The sequence below is a fragment of the Petromyzon marinus genome, chromosome 6, assembly GCF_048934315.1.
Source record: "Petromyzon marinus isolate PM22_M1 ecotype Great Lakes invasive population chromosome 6, UKy_Petmar_22M1.pri1.0, whole genome shotgun sequence".
NCBI lineage: Eukaryota > Metazoa > Chordata > Hyperoartia > Petromyzontiformes > Petromyzontidae > Petromyzon > Petromyzon marinus.
This window is the reverse complement of record NC_133672.1, coordinates 6,377,595-6,402,672: the sequence shown is the minus strand read 5'-3', so window position 1 is coordinate 6,402,672 and position 25,078 is coordinate 6,377,595. Positions and strand designations below refer to the sequence as shown.

At 42.1% G+C, this 25,078-nt stretch overlaps 1 protein-coding gene across 5 annotated transcripts in view; it reads left to right on the top strand.

Annotated features, from left to right (window-relative positions):
• The first annotated feature begins 8,910 nt into the window (after positions 1-8,910).
• Positions 8,911-25,078, top strand: part of LOC116939626 (protein Smaug homolog 1-like) — a 71,505-nt gene continuing 55,337 nt past the window's right edge. For 2 of the 5 annotated variants that reach the window (XM_032948256.2, XM_076063028.1), the window contains exons 1-2: positions 8,915-9,065; positions 11,227-12,207. In XM_032948256.2, coding sequence (XP_032804147.1) covers positions 11,898-12,207 — 310 coding nt within the window. In that variant the 5' untranslated portion in view covers positions 8,915-9,065; positions 11,227-11,897. The other 3 variants (XM_076063035.1, XM_076063049.1, XM_076063042.1) reach the window with 3 other exon arrangements.

Genomic DNA, 25,078 nt, shown 5'->3' with positions numbered 1-25,078 from the left:
CATGCCGGCTTGTGCCCGCCCTCACAGTCGGGCATATTTGCGGAATACACCACGTGGTGCCGCCGTTGGCCCTGGCCATTGACCGAGCAACCCAACGTTCCTACCAGCTCCCTCCGCAGGAATGTGTTATCTATAGTGAAAACATTGTGTAGCCTATCGTGAGCAGTCTACTTTGAGTTAGTGTGGTCTACAGTGAGTGGCGTGATATTAGTGTGGTGCGTTTTATAGTGTGCTGTTTGGTCTATAATGTATTGCGTGCTCTGTAGTGATTAGCGCGGTCGACATTGAGTGGTTCTTATGCGGTGTGGTCTGGGGCGATTCAAGTTTGATTCCGGCTCACAGCCAAGGTCGGTGACGAATATATGCACAGGTCCTGGGAATCCCCTAGATCAACTCAGCCTTGATTACCTTCGTGCCATGTGTAAATATCAGCACGAGTGAGACAAAGGTGTAGCACTGGCCACCCACCCCCTCGTGTGCCGTACCGGCTTTCATATGTGCTCACGAACAGCACTTGCCCCAACAGTTTGTTAATGGCTATATGGGGTATCTTATTCCTTGGTATGATCGATAGTGAGTGTCTAGTTTATCGTGTGTTTTATCGCGTGGCGTTGTCTCTGAAATGTATTGTTTGGTCTATAGTGTCTGCGATAGTCTATAGTGAATGTGGTGTGGTCTACAGTGAATGCGGGCTGTGGTAACTTGAATGTGTTGAGTAGGATGCGTTTTTCCCCCCTTCAAATGTGGGCTCTCGTCTGTTAGACTACGAGGTCACGCGCCCTGCATCACAACAACATCCACCCCCACTCCCACACCGGCTGCCTATACCTAAAATGATTTGCTCTGTGTGGCTATGTAGTCGGGCTGAACGATTTGGGGAAAATATGTAAGTGCGATTTTTCTGACAGATATTGCGATTTGATTTGCGATTAAACATTTTAAAGTCAAGCTTCAGTTCAATATTCACTGTGTAATAGATTTAAAACTTGTGATGGAGCATTACCGCGTGATACCATCAAAATATGAACTGCTCTATATATTCTAATGCAAGGATGAGAACTTAAAAGATATGAATTGCTTCCAACATGTATTTATTAAAATGTTTTAATTGAAATAGAACAATCAAACATAGAACAATTGTTAAGTTAAATAAATAAAGTTATGATAAAAAAATAGAACAATTCCAATAAGAATGTCATAGGACTTTTCAAATCGCAAAATAATCACAGCCTTTGCGATTTGCTAATCCCATTGTTTCAAATTGCGATTTGAAATCGATTAATCGTTCATCCCTACTATGTCGACGGCGGCACAGTGGTTCACTGCGCTATGAATCCGGCCGCGGCTCACATCAGCAAGGGATGATGCCAGAACTTGTGCTGGGCCTCTTCCCTAGCTCAAATCATCGTGAAATGAGTACCTCATGAGTGTGTGTAAACATAAAGACTTTGGAAAGGTGGCCACACATGCTCCTGACCACAGTGCACCTTCATGTCCTGCTTTCTATTGTAATTTGCATCACCGCCTTCAAATTTAACAGTTGGAATATATGTATGGAAGCAATCTTTAAAACCTCCAAACAAACCTTCAAAGGCCATTGTAAAAATAAAAATAGTTTCAACATTTGTCATGACATTTTGCGGGAGGGGGGTTCAAAATGTATTATTTAGATTCAGATTTTAAAATCTGATAAGCTTACAATGTCCGACCATCAGTCCAACTGGTTTTACGTCTTCCCTACCCTCACCTGTTCTCCACTCTGCACACATAGCCAATTGTTATAACATCATTTATAGTGTTTAGCAATACGTACAGGATTGCGTTTAGGTAATCCATTTTTGTCAAAGGCATACTTTTCAGGAGTGAATTGTAATTGTGGTGTTCTTGCAACAAATATTGGGAGTGATGCAGAATTATCTACAAAGTAATGATGCCTCGATAATAATGGTGAATCTGAAAGATGGGTTGCTTTACCGCCATAATATGTACAGTAGTTCCACTTATGCTGAAATTTAATTCTATTTGAACAAGTATTGTGCACTTCCAACCCACTTGTATCATCAGGCGTGTACGTTTATCCCACAACATTAGATTGTGGGCTCATATAAAATCTTGCTTATCGAGATGAAGCATGAGGCTTATCGCCACAATTGGCAGATACCACGTGTACTTACGTCACGTTGATAGGTGGTTCCAATTGAGATGTTGGGCATAATAAACTCTGCTAATCATTATTGAATAGATAAGGGAGAAGAAAACCCTTGCCTGGCTTAAAAAAAAGTGTACGTGTTGTATTTACCACGTATATTTTTGTACCATAATGTGTACCATCTTTCATTTTAATCTCAACATGACTTCCCACGTGCTTATGAAAATTCTATGCTTACTGGACGTGAATACTGTTCTGTGGTCAGTGGTCTAATAATATAATTTTAGCACGCAGCCTAAACCGGAAAACCGTACTTTGATTAATTATAAGCAGCGGCAACAACTTACGTCCATAATACAGTTTTTTTGGGTTAGATCGTGTAAATATATACGTGTCGTTAAACCCGCCACCACCCAACACAGCCAATTAGTAAGGTTTGTCACGTAAACAGAACATGCCAATTAGTTACGACTACAGCACATCGGTGTATTGGAGAGCAAAGCCACAATATTTACAATCTGAGTACGACGTTTCGCCAGTAATTACAACTACCTTCATCAGGCAACAGCCAAATCTGTCGGTGGTGGCGGGTTTAACGGCACATTTATATTTTACGCAACCTAATTCAAAAAACCTCTATTATTAATGATATTGGTGGCGAAAGCCTACGTGTTAAACTGAACGACTTACGTGTTAACGCAAACTAATTGTAGACATTAATTATATATTTTTTTAATAATAGGGTTTTTATTTCGATTTAAAGCTTTCGTGACTGCAAGGATTCATCTTCTTTGGTTCTTTCGGTAAAGTCATGTAGAATGAGAATAAAATAATAAATTGATAAAATTTATTATTGTGTTATTTTATTTTATCAATTTATTATTTTATTCTCATTCTACGTGACTTTACCGAAAGAACCAAAGAAGATGAATAGGGGTTTTCCCCCTTTTTTTTCTGGCGACAAAACTGAAACCTTTTGCAAGGGATCATGTTTACATTAACCACAATACAATACTTGCGTGACTTTACCGAAAGAACCAGGAATATAAAAAAAACAACACTGATAATTTATGCATTGTCCTTGAAACTGATTGGTCCACACCAGAGACAGCTTTCCTTAGAGCCTAGACTCATACGGTGTTCGATCAGATGACGCCAAAAGGCGCACATTTCAAAGAGAGCGCCCTATCAGAGTAATGAGGGCTCGGGGTAAGCATCTACATCATGAGGCCTCCTTTGCCAGTACCAAAATATAATAATAGGCTTTATTATTATAAACCCCAAAATTAATAACGACGCCGTTTATTTAATATTTTCATAATGTAATTGGGATTATTGATGACACACCGTGTAAAAGCTGTTCACAATTTCATATACATTACTCATAACGTTGTCAATGCTGTAATGTATATAGCCTTTTAAACTAGAGCCGAGTACTGTACAGGGTGGTTCAGACGTTTTGGAACCCCAAATTATTTGACCCCGAATACTGTTTTCCCTTTGCATATTCACTTCTCTTTTAAGTAAACCTTACTTTAAAAATATTACGTTTTAGATTATTGAATAGGGTAGCGGGCAGGTCACAAGATATCTGCACCACCCTCTGTACAGGGTGGATACCTGAATACACCACAAGGGGGTGACTTAAGCAAATAGTTCAGTGTTGAGTGAATGCGGCCAATAAAATACACTTCTTTTACACAGTTGCAAACAGATTGAGATGTATTATCTACTTCTTTGTGAGACCTACTGTCTACTTAAATAGAGTCAGTATGTATTTTTCTAGACCGTAGAAGTTAGTGTTTAACTTGGGATATGGGAATGAACACACAAAAAGTCTTTGCAAATTATGTCATGTACTGGAATACTTTTTAAACATTTGATCATACTACAACAAACGGAGCATTTTCATATTCATCCAATACTGTGCGGTAGTTTTCTGTATCTTAATACTGGACGGCACTTTTCTGTAGCTGGAAAGGCGAATGACTATCAGTCAACCAACATTTTCACAATGCAGATTGATCCATCACAAGACCTCGTGACCATGTCTTATGTGCTAGTGTCAAAGTCAAAACCAAACAAAAATACATACTGCAATGTGCTATATTGTAAAACATTATTTGCATTACTGCAGTTTTGCCCGATATGGAGATAATGATTTAACAAGTTAACGTCTTGTCAACTACAGTCACATCAACCAATCATTATACTATGTTCCCGCACAGTTGGCTACATACGGTGCAAAATAAGTTCAACTACATGCACACATACATACATACAAACGTAATATGCCGTTGAACATGTTCAACTGCTTTGTATGTATATACCCTATACATCTCCCAGTGGAAATGTATTTACATTTAATCTTAAAGCTCACAATACATACATTAAATCATGGTTGTAAAAATACGTTTTTTCTATTAATTGAAATTATATGGAATTTGTAGGGGAGGGGCGCATCTCCGGGTTTTACGGCCACTGCTTCTTGAGTGTTCCTTGTAAATCGTCCAGTCCGCTTGTCATTCTGCATTTTGGGTGCACTTTGTGAACCTGCTGGTGGGTGTGTGATTGAAGAAGTAATCACCCTCTGTGAGTGGCTGGCTGAAGTACCATCTGTTGAGGAAGAATAGAAGGCGATCCAGAGTCTGAGACCAGGAAAAGCACCGGGCAGAGGTGATCTTCCAAGCGAAATGCTGAAGGAAGGTGGCAGACTGCCCTATATGACATCATAATAACAGTCTGGACCACTGGACGGGTTCCGCAAGATTGGAAGGATGCCCTGATGGTCTCCCTCTTTAAGAAGGGGGACCACCTCTTTAAGAAGGGGGACCGCACAGACTGTAACAACTACAGGGGCATCTCCCTCCTCAGTGTGCCGGGAAAGGTCCTGGAAAGGATTATTCCACATTGCCTTGCCAGACACGCTGAGGAGAGGCTTGCGGAGCCTCAATGTGGTTTTAGGAAAGGGCTGTCCTGCACAGATGATATATTTTCTGCCCGTTTGCTACAGCAGAGGTGTAGGGCATTCAAATAGGACCTACATCTATGCTTTATTGACCTGGTCAAGGCCTATGATACCATCAGTAGGCCTGGGCTCTGGGTTGTTCTTCATGCTTTCGGAGTCCCTGACTCTCCTTACAATCATAAAGGAAGGACCTTCATGATGGTGGGCAGGCCCGGGTAAAACTACATGGCCGGGAGTCGGAGCCATTCCCAATTCACCTTGGGGTGCGACAGGGTTGTCCACTGGCTCCCACATTATTTAACATTTATTTTGACCACGTAGTTCGTGAAGCCTTCGATAGCTGTACTGGAGGAATTTCCATCTGGTATAGATACAAAGGGAGACTGATGGATGCCCGGGTGTGGTCAAGGAATGGCTCCCGATTGGTCCACCATGTTATGTATGCTGATGATCTGGTGATTGCTGCTCACTCAGAGGAGGAGTTCGAGGCGCTGCTGCTGAACCTGGAGCTTGCCACTAAGAGGTGAGGCCTTACCAGCAACCCCACCAAAACTAAGGACCTGCCTGGATATTTTGTGCCATCAGACACTCCACCCACAACTCCCAATTGGTGATGGGGCAGTTGTGGAGAGAGTGGAGAGTGTGCTCATGACCGGCTCTGGTTTTACAGCAGAGGTCTCACTCCGAATCAGTCGAGCGGCATTATCTTTTTATCGGCTGCGTAACGCTGTGTCTGTCGCTCCACACGAAGCTTCGGGTCTCTTCGGCCACGGTCATGCCATCTCTTCTCTGTGCTTGCGAAACGTGGACCCCCCTAATGGAACATCTTCGCTGGTTCGAAACATTTAGGCTGGCCTGCCTACGATCCATCCTGGGTTTAACCAGGCTGGATTGTGTCAGGAACTCACAAATCCTTGAAAGATCTGGACAAAGTCCCATCGGTGAGCTCCTCCAGCAGGCAAGGCTAAGTTGGCTGGGTCATGTAGCCTGCATGCCCAGCCAACGTATGCCTAAACGGGCACGGCACGGGCTAGAGAAGGGATTAAGTGGTGTGGTACAGGAGGATGTGGAGCTGAGTGGACTTGCCGATAACTGGTACCAGTGGTATTAAGAGGAGGCTCGCGAAGGACGCTACTGGGCAGTGAGTTTCAGTTTCTTTATTTCAGTTTCTTTATTTTGGTATAGTCCTGTGAGCCATTCGGCTCTTGAATCGGGTGCAACCACAACAAAAAAAAACGAACAAGAAAAACATCTTAAAGTGACTATGTGACTGTGCAAACAGAAAATCTATGAAAAAAAACCAGCAAAATATTCCTGAAAAAAGCACCGTACACCAACGCTGTGTGCAAAAAATCCCAGTGGGATGCAAGTCAAACAACAACCACAAGAAACTTAGATTAAGGCCATCAGTCTAACTCCGTACTACAACAAAACAAACATGTCCAAACCAAAAAACGTTTTCGAAATCACCAAAAAATAAAGCCATAATTGCAACGTAACAGTGATCATAGGGACTGTGACCGGATTTTTACAATAAACTACATAAATAACATGTAACACCAAATCCGAGAGCCATAGCTGGCTGCATGAGTTACTCCACAACAACAGAAGCATCAGTCAGAGTATCAAATTTTTCAATGCACCTTTAAGATCAGCACGCTAAATAAAAATACAGATAATACTTTGCAGCGTCATCCGGAGCGAAAACATTTCATTTTATTTTACGCCAATGAATAGCAGTGGCAGCTAGCGGTGTACAACTCCTCTAGAGCAGTTTTAAGAGAAGATCTCATTGGTAGCGATTCAAGTTGCAATTTATTGGCAATAGCATTCCAGACCCTGGGGGCATCAATAGCAAAGGCCCTTCCTCCAGTTTTTGTACTGCAATAGGGAATGTGAAGCTGGTAAATGAGCGAAGACCTGAGGTCAAATTTGTACTTTGAAACAGAGAGGAGCTCCAGCAGGTAGTCTGCGGATTTTTTTGTTAGTACATCGTGAATAAATAAGATCTGGTGTACAAGCCGTCGAACATTAAGAGATGTAAAGTTTGACCCAATGTAGAGATCACAGTGGTGAGTCCTATACGGGCAGTTCAATGTAAATCTTAAGGCCGAGTGATAGATGGAATCACGCTTCTTCAGTACAGTACTTGGGGCTGATTTATACACAATGTCACAGTAGTCAAGTAGAGGCAGTATGGTAGCTTTTATCAATTCCAAACGGAACATTGGGGGGAAGCAGTGCAGTACAGAAAACCAATTTTTATTTTTGTCTTTCTACCAATATAATCAATGTGATCTTCAAAATTCAGTTTTGAATCCAGGATGACCCCAAGATACTTATAGATCTTGACTTGCTCTATTTGATCATTATTTAAGCAATGTAATTGGGGAAAAATAGCTTCCTGCTTTAGTCCTGGTGAGAAGCATAGCACCTTGGTTTTGGAGGTATTCAGGACTAGTTTAAGAGCAACTAGCTGATGTTGTAGTTTGTTGAAATCACCCTGTAGCTTAGCAATCACGTCATCCGGAGAGCAGCCAGCAGTAATCAGTATCGTGTCATCTGCAAAAAGATTTACCCTGGAATGATCCAGGTCAGTGCCCAAGTCATTGACATAAAGAGAGAACAAAATGGGGCCGAGGATGGAACCCTGTGGAACCCCTTTTGTTATCTTAACACTTACCTCCAACCATCTGTGAATACAGTTTGGGTGCGAGAATAGAGGTAATTTGTAACCATTTTACTGCGTTTTCGGAAAAAGCGAGGCAACTTAGTTTACTAAGCAGAGTGTTGTGGTCTACTGTATCAAAAGCTTTGGACAGGTCTAGAAAAAGGCAGGCACAGTACTGCTTATTTTGATTTAAAGCTTTCGTGACTGCAGGGATTCATATTCTTGGTTCTTTCGATAAAGTCACGTAGAAGGGAAACAATAAAATAATGAAAATATAAAACAATAAAATTCTCACGACGTTTCGACTGCAACACAAGCAATCATCATCAGGTGTGAAAACCACAGCAAATTTTCTTGCTGTTTCGACTGCAACACAAGCAATCATCAGGTGTGAAAACCACAGCACGAAAATTTGCTGTGGTTTTCACACCTGATGATGATTGCTTGGGTTGCAGTCGAAACGTCGTGAGAATTTTATTGTTTTATATTTGTATTGTTTGTTTCCCTTCTACGTGACTTTACCGAAAGAACCAAGAATATATTACTGCTTATTATCAAGGCTACTGTAAATGTGATTCAGAGAGTCTAAAGCAGCAGATGTTGTGCTGTATTTTTTTCGGAACCCAGATTGTTTTAGATGTAGTAGAGGCAGTCGCCCTACAGCAACAGCAGAGGGCAGAGGAGCGACGCTCACAACGGGCGGAGCGCCGGGTGGCTAAAACAGCAAGTTGTGGCACAGTAGCCGGCACAGGTGGTGCATCGGTCAGTCATCTCAGTCAGTCGACCCATGGCCTACCTGCTGAGTCTGCCCCGTGACCTCCTGCCAGCGGGCGTTCGACACTTCACGTGGCCTTAACGTGCACATGGCCTGGCACAAGCGTCCGTGGAGACGTCACCGCCACTTGGTGGCGAATGGCGGTTGGTGTGCACCCTGTGAGCATGCCGATGGGCGTGTCGCATGGACCTCTGGGGTGCACCTTGTGAACATGCCGATGGGCGTGTCGTATGGACCTCTGGGGTGCACCTTGTGAACATGCCGATGGGCGTGTCGCATGGACCTCTGGGGTGCACCTTGTGAACATGCCGATGGGCGTGTCGCATGGACTTCTGGGGTGCACCTTGTGAACCTGCCGATGGGCGTGTTGTCTGGATTTTTTGGGTGCACTTTGTTATCGTGCTCTCTGGGAGGCGGTGCCATTCCCAGTCCCATAACGGGATCGCTCCGCGGCTGCTCCGGCCGTATGCACGGGGCTCCCGCCAACGCAAGGCAAGCAATGGTATTATTGTCGTTATTATTACATTTACAATTAATAATTACGAGTTACCGACGTGGTAATTCTCTGTAGTTCGTGCTGGAGAGAGGGACCCGATTACCAAATAATCGTCGTGCGGTAGTGCGGTAATCGCAGTGCGACGCGTAACGCATGATTTAAGATGCTATTTCAGGGAATTAGTATTCGAATAAAAAGACACAATCGAACAGTCGCTGATCAGTTACGTGCGAGGGAAGTTGCTGCGTGTGCGGAGACGTAACCCAGTTCGAAAGAGGAAAGTCGCTAGCGTTGAGGGCCGCTGTCCCCAACCAAGTTTCGGTGAAATTGTCCGGCGCGGCCTGCTCGAGCCTCGGGGCTCGAACCCCCCACAGTTTGCCTGGGCGTCCCTACCGGGAGAGCGGCGTCGAATCCCGCAGGCGAACCCGCGGAGCGGCGTCCTGTTAACTTGAGCGGAGGACGTGAGTCATAGCGCGAATGCTGCGCTGTGCACAGCACTTTTCGCCTCGGTTATGCACGCCGTTCGTGGCGTGTTGTTTGTTATTCAATGGGGTTTGTGTGTGTGTGCGTGTGGACAAAATCTTGTCATTATAAGCACTCGAGTGACGTCACGCCATCTGACAGACTTCAACTTTTAAGGAGTATAGATTTTATTTTTTTGGTGTGAATTCACGAGGTTTTCGTACGCTGGCTACGTTCAAGTCCACGTGTTTTCGAGGTAGTGCGAGTGTTTGGCCTTGTTACCTCCAACACGTCCGTTTCGTTTTTGAATTATAAAGTACACCTCGTTATTGTTGCGTATTATAATCTACGGACCATGTAGTAAACCGCTGGGATCTGCGCTCCTTTAGTTAGAAGGAACAGCAAAACTTAACGAACTCTCTCCTGAATTGTGGCTAGCAGACTTTGGGCTCCTGAACATTTTTCCACACGCGAGAATATAATAAACGTGCGTGTTCCTAAAGCCTTGTTATTTGAAGTACGTATGATCCATGTACACGGCCTTTTTGTCAAATCAACTGCTGGATTTTGGACTCCTCACGACGAGCAGGGTTGGTAAGAGTGGGAAGCGTAGATGCGGGAGCTTGGAGTATAGTGCAACAATGGATCTTGCTGCACTGCCCTCTCATTAACACGTTCATTCTCAGCGTGGTTACTATTTAACAGTAGCTTTCTTATTACGATGTATATAATATGTTTATATTATTAATTGCGTTGCCTGTTCTAATTGCAGTTAAATTGTATGATTTGTTTTATTACAGCAGTACTAGTACCGCAATGTACTGCCTACTATAGTGCCACTCTGTACTTGTTATATATTTTAACACAAGTCTGTGTTCTCTCGGCATGCTTGTGACAGTCTTATAATTATAGTACTGTAATGTAATTCGTTTTATAACTGATAATATCGTTTATGGAGTTAACTTGATCACTCCGTCGTAATGTTATACTGAATTGGTAGAAATAACACTGTATACTGTTTTCAGCCTTTTAATTTGTATTCATACATATAATACGTACTTATTTTGCATTGCAGTAGCTTTGCAGTGTTATACTTGTATTAAAATACACGAAAAAATATTCTTAGTCATTATCATTCTCTGTAAACCTTTTTTTGCTGTCTGCATTTCTAACCTTTTTTTCTTATCCCGCAAAGACTGCATTTCTTTACATGGTTAAAATAATGTTTGCAGCATACTTACGTTCATTCTAACCTTATAATTACCCGATTGCACAGGTCATCGATATATAAATTGTATTGTCATGCTGTATGAATGCTATTTGAATTTCAGCTTGCCCAGTAAAATATACGAATAAAATACCAAAGGTCATATTGCTCCAGTCACAACACACGTTCACACTCGGTGTAGTACTGCGATTAGTAAAAGTGATATGTGTTGAGACATGCTACCCTGGCGAATAAAGTACATTCGCACCACAATAAATAAACAAAATAAATGCGTGCCTGCACAAAATCCTGTCATTTTCTAATACTTTAATGGGCCACTATATATTGCAATCAAGCAATAACATTTGGGTACAGACAAAATAATCAGTACTGTACAAAGCTCAAATTCTTGGTCCGAATTGCCATCTCTTGTGGGATGAGATGAGGCCTAAAAATACAACACTGAGCTCTACGTTTGTGTGGTTTTGTTACACACAGAGCCCCGGAGGCATGGGTGTGCAGGAGGTCAACGGAGACGAGGATTTGGGGCAGTGAAGTTAGCCAAGACAAGAGCACAAGCATTGCAAGGCAAAACCTGACTCCTGCAAACACAGCTGAGTGCAGAGCCCACAGAACCGCAAGGCAGGACCTCACTCCAAAAGTCGCCAAAAATTACGTCATGGGGAAATAGAATTACGAGATCACGATTCACTTGATATATTCCCATTCTGCTGAAATTGGTAACGTTTTGAGGTGCATCATTCAGATAAGTGAACTTGATTTCTAAGAAGTGTTAAACAAAATAGTACGGCTGTCACCACGAGTCAACAGCGAATATATTCTTGGCGTGATCGTGGTGACGCTGCTTCGTGCGATGCCTTTAATAGTCGTGATCCGTAAATGTCCGGGGGAGGTGGAAAACCCTGCTTGGCTGCTGAAGCAAACACCATAAGTGGTTTAGTGAACGTCAGGTGACAACGTGTCCCCGGGTCGTTTTTAGCTTCAGGGCCTCAATCCTCCACGGCCATTTAATGAATGACGCCAACTGTAGGCTATTGCTCCATCGTGACGTTACCTGCTTTAACGGCTAAATCGAGTGAAATTCACCTGGCGGAGAGCCCTATGTCCACTTGCAGCTGCCGTGTGGCCAACTTTGTGTGCATCCCCTCATGAAGAGGGGATCAGCCAATGACGCCACGGTGAGGTGCACGCCCGCCCAGGTCGATCTTGCCGCCAGCGCCGGGGAGCGGCGGGGGGCCATGCTGGCAGGCGGCGGCGGCGGCACTATGTTTCGCGACCAGGTGGGCGTCCTCTCGGGATGGTTCAAGGGCTGGAACGAGTGCGAGCAGACGGTGGCTCTGCTAGCACTTCTCAAGCGCGTGAGCCGCACCCAGGCACGCTTCCTGCAGCTCTGCCTGGATCATTCGCTGTCGGAGAGTGCTGAGCTACGTGTCCTGGAGCGCGAGGCCAACGACCCAGGTGAGAATCTCACCCACTGCCCCTGCTTGGGTAAATTCAGTGACTCCCAATTGTGAATATATAGTGTTTGGCTGGGTGGCTTATGGGGTTCATAATGTTTGTGTAAAAGCACAAACTCAGCACTATATTATTGGTTCTTTCGGTAAAGTCACGTAGAAGGGAAACAATAAAATAATAAAAATATAAAACAAAAGAAAATTTGTGGTTTTCACACCTGATGATGATCGCTTGTGTTGCAGTCGAGACGTCGTGAGAATTTTATTGTTTTATATTTTTATCATTTTATTGTTTCCCTTCTACGTGACTTCACCGAAATAACCAATAATATGAATCCCTGCAGTCACGAAAGCTTTAAATCAAAACCCAGCGCTGTTCGATCATTGGTTTGAATATGGGTCATCTGTGCTTTAATCTCAGTGGTCAAGTCTAACCTGGCTGGGTGGCAATGTTTGTTGGTTGGTTGCTTGGCTCATAATTGAAGTTCCGTAGTTGAAAACCCCATTGGCAGTTGAACATCTTTACTCCAAAGTCAATAAAATCGGTTACGATTTGGGAATATTAAACTGTGGCTTTTCTATATAGAGTTACTGGTTCCTGTTTTGGAAATGTGCAGTTTTCATCATTGACTCGGGGTAGCCATTTGAGATTAGCGCCACTCATCACACATTTCAGGTGTGAGAATTGTTCATTTTTCTACAAGTGTATGGAATGTTCTCGGCTTGGTCACCAATGCCTACACAAACAATACTATTTATGTTTGTTTTTATTGCTTTTGGTATATATTTCAGTTGTGAGTGATTTGCTCTTTTAACAACTCTTTAAGGATACAGTGAGGGAAAAAAGTATTTGGTGCCCTGCTGATTTTGTACGTTTGCCCACTGACGAAGAAATGATTAGTCTATAATTTTAATGGTAGGTTTATTTGAACAGTGAGAGACAGAATAGCAACAAAAAAATCCAGAAAAACGCATGTCAAAAATGCTATAAATTGATTTGCATTTTAATGATGGAAATAAATATTTGACCCCTCTGCAAGACATGACTTAGTACTTAGTACTTGGTGGCAAAACCCTTGTTGGCAATCACAGAGGTCAGACTTTTCTTGTAGTTGGCCACCAGATTTTCACACATCTCAGGAGGGATTTTGTCCCACTCCTCTTTGCAGATCTCCAAGTCATTAAGGTTTTGAGGCTGACGTTTGGCAACTCGAACCTTCAGCTGCCTCCAGATTTTCTATGGGATTAAGGTCTGTAGACTGGCTAGGCCACTCCAGGACCTTAATGTGCTTCTTCTTGAGCCACTCCTTTGTTGCCTTGGCCGTGTGTTTTGGGTCATTGTCATGCTGGAATACCCATCCACGACCCAATGCCCTGGCTGAGGGAAGGAGTTTCTCACCCAAGATTTGACAGTACATGGCCCCGTCCATCGTCCCTTTGATGTGAAGTTGTCCTGTCCCCTTAGAAAAACACCCCCAAAGCATAATGTTTCCACTTCCATGTTTGACAGTGGGGATGGTGTTCTTGGGGTCATAGGCAGCATTCCTCCTCCTCCAAACATGGCGAGTTGAGTTGATGCCAAAGAGCTCCATTTTTGTTTCATCTGACCACAAAACGTTCACCCAGTTGTCCTCTGAAGTTTGCCAATGAACATCTGAATGATTCAGACGGGCGTGTATATGTGCTTTCTTGAGCAGGGGGACCTTGCGGGCGCTGCAGGATTTCAGTCCTTCACGGCGTAGTGTGTTACCAATTGTTTTCTTGGTGACTTTGGTCCCAGCTGCCTTGAGATCATTGACAAGATCCTCCCGTGTAGTTCTGGGCTGATTCCTCACCGTTCTCATGATCATTGCAACTCCACGAGGTGAGATCTTTGCATGGAGCCCCAGGCCGAGGGAGATTGACAGTTCTTTTGTGTTTCTTCCATTTGCGAATAATCGCACCAACTGTTGTCACCTTCTCACCAAGCTGCTTGGCAATGGTCTTGTAGCCCATTCCAGCCTTGTGTAGGTCTACAATCTTGTCCCTGACATCCTTGGAGAGCTCTTTGGTCTTGGCCATGGTGGAGAGTTTGGAATCTGATTGATTGATTGCTTCTGTGGACAGGTGCCTTTTATACAGGTAACAAGCTGAGATTAGGAGCACTCCTTTTAAGGGTGTGCTCCTAATCTCAGCTCGTTACTTGTATAAAAGACACCTGGGAGCCAGAAATATTTCTGATTGAGAGGGGGTCAAATACTTATTTCCCTCATTAAAATGCAAATCAATTTATAACATTTTTGACATGCGTTTTTCTGGATGTTTTTTTTGTTGTTACTCTGTCTCTCACTGTTCAAATAAACCTACCATTAAAATTATAGACTGATCATTTCTTTGTCAGTGGGCAAACGTACAAAATCAGCAGGGGATCAAATACTTTTTTCCCTCGCTGTATGCAAGGGTATGCTATCCAGTATGGAAATAACATGTATTGAAGTTCCTTCACAAACATGACGTGTGTTCTCCAGAGAGGGATGCATTTCTCTGCAAGACTTCAAATTACATTTTTTTATTCAATGGTATGATGCCAAGAGTACATTTTGAATATATTTGAGATGTTTAAAAAAAAATATTCATAAAATGGAGGATATTAAAATCACTCGCTGTCGTGGTAGTGGTGAAGTGTTTTCTAGAACTAACACTATCTGTCAACACACTGAACTGGCGCCAATAAGCTGTAAACTTATTACTGTGTTCTACATTAACATAAAGTACATTTTCTTTTAAAAATGATACTGCTTAGGAAAGTTGCTTTTGTAATTCGGTGGTGGACAATGACTTTGTACGAAATTTTGTCGTCTATTCGAAACTCACATTGTAGCTTAGTGCACATGGAGGATGGTCATCCACATGGCATGACAGTACACTTTACTGCTTTACTTCCTTATTTCCCACAGAACCTGAAAAAAATCCACCTTGGTGCTGCTGTGATTAAAGTGCTGCACTGACAGTTTGGAAGGCCTCGAGTTTAAATCCCCTATTGCTGGTTGACTCGGGAAATCTTCCGTCTGGGGTAAATAAAAAATGACTGATTATCGAGTGTAGAGTTTAGCCTCAAACATGAATTTGGAACTTCCACCACTGATGCAACAACATCACTTCATGTGTTGGCTTTCTTGATATCTGACAATTAGGTGGTTGTCTATGAGACTGCAATAAATGTAATTTAAAATGTCTCCATTTGGGCTCTAACATGTCCATGCTGGTTTTGAAGTTTAGTCGACTTTTTCCCATCCATCACTCCAATACCAAAATTACTAATCATCTAACAAGATGGTGTTGAATAGTCCTTGTCAAGATCTTTCTTGGCATGCCAAGGAGGGAGATGCCACATTCTTGGAAAGGGAGAACACCATGATATATATTCAACCATGCAGAACATGGTCAGTGGTAGGCCAACCCATTATTTATGTCATATAGGGTAGCCTGCAAACAATTGCCACAATTCACTTGGGATGTACTCCTTGCCCAGTGCTTTACTTGATCGCAGGTTCCAGTTTGCTTTTTGCACACCCTCGGCAGATTGCTCAACAGAGAGCTGCGTATAGGAGGTGGCTACTTTTTCCAACCTTTGAGGTTTTGCAATGTTTGTAAGTCAGGCCTCCCTTGCCCCATAATGTTGGTTTGAGTTGATGAAGGGTTCTCCCTCCCCCAAGACCTCGCAGAAATGCTCAGCACATCTGTAGACCTGATCCTGTGGCTCAGATATTTGGTTACCATTCTTTCCCTTACGGTTTGTGATAGGTGTGGTGCTACAAATTGTGGCTGCCAATGCAGTTTCCTCCTCAACAACTCAAGACCACCGTTCATCATTGTAGTGCAGAACGGCTTTCCATACCTCCCAGGCAAAGCTTGCAGTAAGCTTCCTCATTCTTGGCCATGGGATGCTGGAAAAGTAACAAAGAATGGGCTTACCATTCTGTCATAGCCAGCTGGAATATCTTCTTTATCAGCCATGGGGAGGTTTCGACTGCATAAGCAACACAGCCATCGCAGCTGCATAAGCCATATTCCTTAATCATACTCATCCCCCTCAGCATCAGGAAGAGGTGTGGGGGGAGAAGATGCCAACCTCTCTTTCTGAGAAGTTAACAGTGGTGGTCCAATGAAGAGATTGTTCCCCGACATGAATATAGAATTTTCACAAACTCTGCCCCACACTTGTTTTAGCGGCAGAAAGAGTCTTTGACTTTTGACTTAAGCACTATAAAGGCAAGCATCCCATAGCTGACTTTGGAAGGACCCTTGTAGCTTCCAGTGAGTTGTAAATGTGGACTTTGCAAGCAGGAATTGTGCCGGAGCCCTTGCATGGAATTGCGGTCAGTATTGTGTCCCGTGCCAGCTTGGCACAATTGTTGACCGATTTTAAGAAACTTCATATTTTAATGTTGATGGAAACAATTATATGCAGGTTTGAATAGTTTCTCATTATTTCCTCATTCCATTGCATAGAAAATGTTGGAGATGGCTAGGTTTTTAAGCACAACACTTTTAGCAAAGCTGCTCAGGAATATTTCACGAAGTATTGACACAAGACTTTGATATACAACCGTTGAGCTGCACATCTCAAGAAAGTAGTTTGTCATCGACCGCTATGTGCATTAATCAAAGTTTGTGCAATATTTTTTTAATTCTCATGTGTCACTTTGTTATGATTTCTATTTGCTTCATTGCTGTACTTTATTTGTTTTGCTTTTTGTCATTTTGGTTACCCAGGCCACTTGCAAATGGGACTTGAGTTCTCACCTGGTTAAACAAAATAAACTTGGAAGTTGAATCATTGAAGTGTAAGCAAATAATGGTATACATTTACATTTAGGAATATACATTTGCGTGAGTACTGATGGGAGCATTGTGTTGCTATTCCAGGTTAAGCATTGCATTGGCAATTTGTACAGACATCCCTCAATATGGAACTGGTACATTCCTGAAAAATTGTCTGTAAAGCGAATATCCGTTTATCGAACCCTATTTTCCCATTGATATCCATGATTAAATTGGAGATGCATTCCTCCGTAACAAACTTCGGCCCAAAGACGTAACAAAACGACGCTTAAGAATGCAGGAAACATTTTATAAGCACATTTATATCAATAATGTTATTGTAAAATCTTCATAATAATATTCAAAATAACTTGTGAAATAAAAATACTGCACCGTGCTCTTTATTCACTGTTGCTATCACACTTGCACTTAATGGCCTCTTTCAAGACATCTTGACCTTTACTGACGAACGTTGAAAAAGGGGAAAAATCCCGCACAGTACGGTACGAGGCGTGATTGACACAAAGTCGAGCTCGGGCGATGGCACGATGTGCACCAGAAACCAGTACAGTGTGAACAGTGCACCTCACAAACGACCTGGAGCGGCTTGAAAAGCCCGCTTGGACGAATGACAGACTGTACATTTTTTGTTTACCTGCACCCCCCCCCCACCCCCCAAAAAATTATAGTTTAGAGATTAAAAAAAATCCATAAATGCGAATTAAACTTAGATCAAAATTGTTCCCAAATGTATACGTTACGTTATGGCGAAATTCCGAATATTGAGTTGCTGTGTACGAGGGATGACTATCTGAATTTGTGCCGAATCCCTCGTAGGTTAGCTCAACTTCAGATTAGCACATCCAGTATGTGAACATCAACACTAGGTGTTGTGCTGATTACACTACCTTATAATTTGCTGTGCTAGTGCGAATAGGTGCTCTAAAGCACTGGCCCTCAAGGTCAGTCAGGCTAAGTATGTGTGTGTATATATGTGGCATGCTCATGCCATGGTGATTTGCACGTTTCTGTAAATTCCCAGTCACCCATATTCATTTCTAGACCATGCCCTACTACAGTGGCGCTTTATATATAATTCTGACTTGAGCTTTTCCTATATAAACTCGGCCTAAAATGATGTCAGCATCAGAACTGGAGATACCGTGTGGCCAGGCACGTGGTCTTGACTTGCAACCCCTTCATGTGGTATTCATACATTAAGAGATGGCCGTGAACTGTTTTTGCACTCAGAGCAGGGTATTTATGTAGTTTGCATTATATTTGTGAAATCGGCTGCACAGCTGGAATGCAGGTAGATAGCATGGTCCTACCTAACATGTTAGTGTCAATGTAGCCTTATGCTCAGAATGCTCACCAGTCAATTTACCGAACTCTTGTTTTCTTTTATTGCCTGATAAGTTCTGCATTTGCAAAAACTGGCCATATGCTTTAAAGTAGAATAGCAACACTGCTATAATTATGAATCTGGCTGGCTTGACACTGCTAAAATTTGAAAGTCTTCCTTGCTGCCGTGGAAACAACAAAGATGCAATATGGCATATTTGACAACTATGTTCATGTTAAGCAATGTGTTATGTAATGAGCGCATGCAAATCATGCATCATGATGAAAGCATGATGATGTCATTATGTTGTGCTTTGCCCCTTGGGCACAAGCTACCTGCACAAACATGAATACGGTTGAGGACAGCAGTCTCTCTTAACGGCATTGTCTTGTGCCACCATCCTCTCCTGTTTCCACTAATCCTCCCCATTCCGTAATCACTTTCTTCTCATCTGCAGTACGAGGGAATGGAATGGTGTACTCCATGTTAATTATTCGTTTTAATCCCATGTTTCATTGTCCCAATTTATTTCACATTCATCTAAATGGGTGTGTTACAATGGTGTCACCTAAGAAAACTACACAACCTGTCGACTTTAAAATGTCAGTTTTAAGAAAAAGATCGCATTGTCTGATTCAAGACCACGGTGGACACTTTAATATGTGGAGCCTATTGATTTACAGTGCAATATATAGGTATATATAAATACACCATAAGTTTGCCAGCTGTTTCATTATTTGCTTTTAAAAATTAGGTCCGTAAAATTGAGAAATTAAGCCTCACTCAATCATTGACTTGTGACGTCATATTCCAATTGCTTGAAAGGCCACACTGATGCATGCATTCATGAAAGCCCCAGTGTAGATATCTCAAAAGCAATTTTGCAGTTTAATTTGTGACCCACGTGGAAAGATGTGCTTGCCTCTATCGTGTTGTCCATTCACCATGTCACTCCTTTTTAAACTGTACAAAATGTATTATGCACGTATGGGTCGAGCTAGCCAATAGGTTAGCGGACAACATTTTAGTTTTTTTATGTTGAAAAACAGTCAATTGTTAATCATTTGCTGTGGGAAGATTATAGCTTCAAAAACTAGTCACAAGCCATCGTCATCACATCCCTGGGGTATTAAAATGAGTAGCAATGTGTGGAGCGTCAACAGCGGAAAGAGTGAGCTCTTTTACAGAAATGTGGAATTTTAACCATTGGTAGACACTTAATGTTGTGCAGCAAAGTTGTTCCTCCATATTGCATTGCCATGTGCCTGTTGGGACTCTGTTGCTGAATGTGCAGTCACAGTGCTTTCTCCATGACCACTGACCCAACATTGCGTGAGTTGTATGCCTTCAGAATGCACCGTCGCCTTGGCCGTGCAGTCCACCCAATTTGCAAGGGTTCGAGTGAGAGTGCACGCCCAGTGTTTTCGTAACACACATCTCACTCGCTTGCACAGAGGCTGCTGTTCTACCCTAATGAAGAATCAATAGACTTTTTCCTGGCCAGCTGTCCCCCTGGCTTAGGCTGAATCAATGACCCTCTCATACTGGGTGTTAATGGTACCCTTGTAAGCACATGTACATGCCGGTAAATGAAGGAATTTATTCTTCAAAGTTACATTAAATATTTCTTCAGGCGCTGGTATTTGCGATCAGCAGTAAACAAAAATCTACCTTTCATCCTGGGGTGTAAATAGTTGTCTTTTAATAGCAATATAGTTTCTTTACATTTATTTAAGGTTTATAATAGTATGGTCTAGCTCCAGACACATTTGTCAGTCTCTAGCACGAGTTGCAGATGGAGGCATTCGTGGTTTCCAAGTGGCTTATCAATCACTTTGCTTGCTCCACTGTGTTGCATAGCATCTAGACGATGATCCATATAATAGCACAGGTAGGACACAGGTATGATGGATTCTGGTTTTTGTGTCCTGTTGCAACTAAAATGCAGTTAATTTAAATGCTGGTCGGTGTTGACTCGACCTATAATTATTTTTATTTTAATAATTTGAGTGCCAGTCAGTGGGATACCAAAAAGCAGTTGTCCTATGGAAGCACTGATTTTCACAGGTTAAGGACTACTGCTAGAGATATGCACTAAACCATACTCCTTCATCAGTGAGATGCATTCAGTGAGGCACGTATTAAGATACATTTATTGCATGAGATTCGAAGCTTTCGTGACTGCAGGGATTACTCTTTTGTTCTTTCTGTCAAGTAGAAAATATAAATAAGTATTATTGGATTGCATTTTTTACGTGACATTTCATTGTTCAACATTATTAAGAATAGCATCTTTTGATTTAAAGCTTTCGTGACTGCAGTGATTCATATATATATTTTATTGTTTCCCTTCAACGTGACTTTACCGAAAGAACCAAGAATAAGAATAGCATCATTTAGTTCCAAACACTGCATATAAAGATATTGTTTTCAGGATATGACGTGTTTATTGTGGTTTGTTAACAATACATTAACATGACTTAAACAGGCTGACAGTTGTACTATTCATAGTGGAGAAAGTTATCATTTGTAAAATACTGTGATTTTGTTCAAAGCTATGTTATAAATAATGTACTCTTTCCCATTTCGGGAAATTATGTTTATAACGTAAGGTGTGTTCATGGTACAGTAATGCTCCGATTTATGTCTCCCCTTTTACATCGTTTTGCACATACGTCATCACTGAATACCAGGACCTGATTTGCGTCGCCTAAACCCACACATCGCTGACAGCATCATCTTTCCCTTTTCGTATCCATCGCCTCTCAGCCTTCGCCTTCACCGACCCTGCAAATTGCTTTGATGCGCGTCGTTTCAATATTTGTTGTCGCATATTTCAGGAACGTGTCCTCAACGTAAACCGGGGAATGACTGTACAACATGCATTGGCCGTCCTAAACAAAGACTGGCCCCCCCACCAAGGGAATGTGGAATTTCAATCGCTTGTGTAGAGCTACTGCCCCATTACTTAGCCAGAAAACACGTTTGTTTTTTACTTAAATACAAACATCTCATCCAGCAGTGCGTTTATTATGGCTGATGACCTATAAACCTCTTGAGTTGATTTGGAATGTTCAAAAACTCGGCTCAACTCATCAGCGCCTCTATATTTTTCACTACCAACACATTGTAGTGCAGTTATGGTGCACTAACTGCTGTGACAGCTCTGAGCTTAGACTCCAATCTGCATAATTAATGTGATTTCAGAGCACAGAACCACATAGTCCATCTTGTGGTCTCATTATAATTATCTGCAGTGCCCCGTCTACATATTGAAGCCAAAGGTTGGAAATTCTTGTTTGAATTAGCAGACTGCCATCCTTGTGTTGCCCATCTTTGTTGTGGTTTTTGGTGGCCACTATTGTAATGGGTCAGGCTGACCTCTGGTGCAAAGCGGCTTTAAAACATTTTTGGATCGCCTGCACATTGGCTCACTTACTTTTCAGTCTCCACATCCCAAATGCAAGTGAGGCCGACCTGTCGTGTTGCAATTCCATTTTATTGTTGCACAGGTGGGGGGGGGTAGCTGTTATTAGATGCTCCGTTTCGAAACTTATCATCATAACAGGTAAAGCGGTAAGATGATTTTTATTGCCAAGCGGACGTTAGTAATTGTGTTGTTTTGAAAAAGATTTGCACAACACAAATTGCGAACACTTGCCGAACATGTCTGTTAAACACATTTTTTTGGGAGTGGACTATCAATTGGTTACATATTCCAGAGAGCTTTTCACGTCATGCTTTCACACGTGAGGACAAAGTTAGACTTTTTGAAAATCTGGAATCCTGTGATTCCTTCAATTATAAAAGTACATCCTTGCTCAAAGCAGGTGAGGACAATGCTCTTCTCTGTTGGCAGTTATGAGCCAATGCAGGAATATCCGTTTTTATTTAATCGGGGACCAGTCCATATAGCACATTAGTGATCGTAGAAGTATCCTGGGCTGAGTTAACCTCCAAACAGGATTAAAATCGCAGTATTATGATTACAATTCAAAACCATCGCCACGATACCACCAGGCCAGATTTATTCAGGTTAGGATGTATACTACTTATTTCACAGTTATCGGTAGTCTTATTAGGAACGTTTCACCACAACACCAGCTCGTCGTATGGATGATGTCACATGTCGTTTGCAGTCCTCCACATAAATTTCAGCACAGCAATATGAATATAACCTATGCCTCATTGCAAACTGGTATGCTTACCAAGCTTTTGTAGCCTGCCCGACAATGAATATTGGGGTTTTTTTCCCCACAAAACATCCCCATATCCAATCAATATTTGTGTGAATAGGTTCCCCTCCATTAACAGAACATTTTATTCAGAAACAGGGGCATGTAAAATTCGAAATAGTCTGCAGTCAGATGAAGTCACTTTAGAATTTATGGTATGAGTGTCTTGGTTGATTTCGATGCTACGTGAAATAAATACCGCACTAAAATGGGATCATATAGCCTCCACAAATAGAATTATAAATAGGAAGATTGAAGAGCAGGGAAGTGTTTCAATAAAGCAGGTGATGCATGTTTAGTTTTTAACTGTTTGCATGACTATTCATAGAACATTAATAGAGAAAATAAATAATATTGGATTATTCTAAGTGTTTAAGCAATGTGTGTCTCATGAAGTTGAGACTCTATTCATCAGACTGCTTGCTTTAGTTCACCAGAAATGACTGGGTGACTGCATGAGTGACCTCTTTACCAAGAGTAAACTTAATGATGTTAAATGTGCATGTACAAGTAACAAACTACTATGCCAGGACCACTGATCCTGAGTTTGAATCTTAAACCCAAATGCCACCCAAAGTTAAGTATTGTTCTTATTTGTAATAAAGCTGATGGGTTTCAGCTTACCAATGAATGACTGCTCAAAAAAATATGTAAATGGTTTTATTTGCTCAGCCCAGCCGAACTTTGAGGCGTTAACTTGGTATGGGCGGTATATGTACCTTGGCTAAATGTGGCCAGGTGGCACTGTGATTAAAGCACTTAACTCATTCACAATCTTAAGTTTGTGAGTTCAAATCCCAGTCAGACGTTGATGCAGCCATAGTTCTCTTTGCAGATAATGTGACTTTACCGAAAGAACCAAGAATATGAATCACTGCAGTCACGAAAGCTTTAAATCAAAAGATTGATTGCTCTCATGGGAAATGTGGGATTTTCACCGCTGGCTCTTGAATATGCAATGAAGATCCACACTCCCCAATGGTTGGGTACAGTGCGGTAAACTGATAGTACAGTAGATGACATGCTATAGTCGATGGCTATAGTAGATCATAGGCTAATGGTGAACCACTCACTGCGCATCATGAAGACGAATCCTGCTGTGCTTATCACTAATAATTTACATCCTTTTGTCTCACTACTGCTGGATGAAGGCCTCCTCATACCTTACCAGTCATGGTGGTTCTTTCCCCATACTTCAGCATACTGGTCCGTGTGGGTTGGTGAAGGAGGGGGCCGATGACCAGTTTAGATATCACTCTCAACTGATGTAAGTCAGTGGCCAATCATTGAACTTTGGTTATCGGACCCAAAGCACAGTGCATATTGAAGAGACCACAGAAGCAGGTATCTGGCCTCTGTCTTCATAAGTGGCCTGTGGGGAGTTACCAGAATGCATATTGCTTCACCTTGTGCCTTGAGAGAACTTTGTGTAATATTTATGCCAGCAGGGTTTCTTATTGAGTACGTTCATTTCAGTGTCTCCTTCCTCAAACGCTAATCTTTGTTGATGCCTCTTAGCCAGGAGTGTAAATTCTACTTTTCTCTTGCAGAGGGCAGCTTCATTTTGTCACAAGCATTGTTGACTTCCAGAGATATCATGGGTTGAGTTGACATCCTACGACGATTTAAACTCGCAACCTTATGGTTGTGAATTGAGTGCTCTAACCGCAGCACCACACAGCTGTAAGACCAGCGTGTAAAGCCGACGCACATGTCCACACACACATGCAAAACCCCGTGTACACTTGGATCCTAGAGGTCCATTTCCTCCAGAAGGCATGATCAGAGCTTTTCTGCGTCTCCCTCGCCGAAAATTGGAAACGTCTTCGCCTTTAAAAAATAATCCTCGGGATCGTCAGAGGAGGAACATTCTTTTCGGCTTAAGTCATGGCCTGCCAGTAACCAATGGGAGAATTGGTGTGCTGAGAAGGAAGAGCGGTGCACGTGTTTGGTGGCCAATATAAATAAGCGCTTCCCATATGCGTGGCGCCTTCTGTGGCATGCTGTGCCTAGAATGAGAGAACGTGTTTGTGACTGTATATCAGTGGCAATGAAGTTAACATGGTGTTTAACATTTAAACTATACACTTTTTTTCAAATGCATAACTAAATAAAAGAATTTTGATTTAAAGCTTTCGTGACTGCAGGGATTCATATTCTTGGTTCTTTCGGTAAAGTCACGTGACTTTACCGAAAGAACCGGGAATATAAATAAAATAGCTCTAAAATGTACCATGTTGGTAATGTTGTGAATTGGAAGTTATTTTCTTTTTAGCTGGCCGGTTGGTTCAGGGGGTTTTAACCATCATACTCCCATCAAGAGCATTTAGCCCATCACCACTGAGGTGATGAGTTTGAAACCAAGTTTCGGTTTTTGTTTTAAGTTGAATGGCTCAGCCAAGTCGCCAATGACTACGCAAAAAAATAATTTAAATTCCAGCTGTATGGACTATTTGGGTTTATTTCCATACAATGAACACTCTTTACAGGGA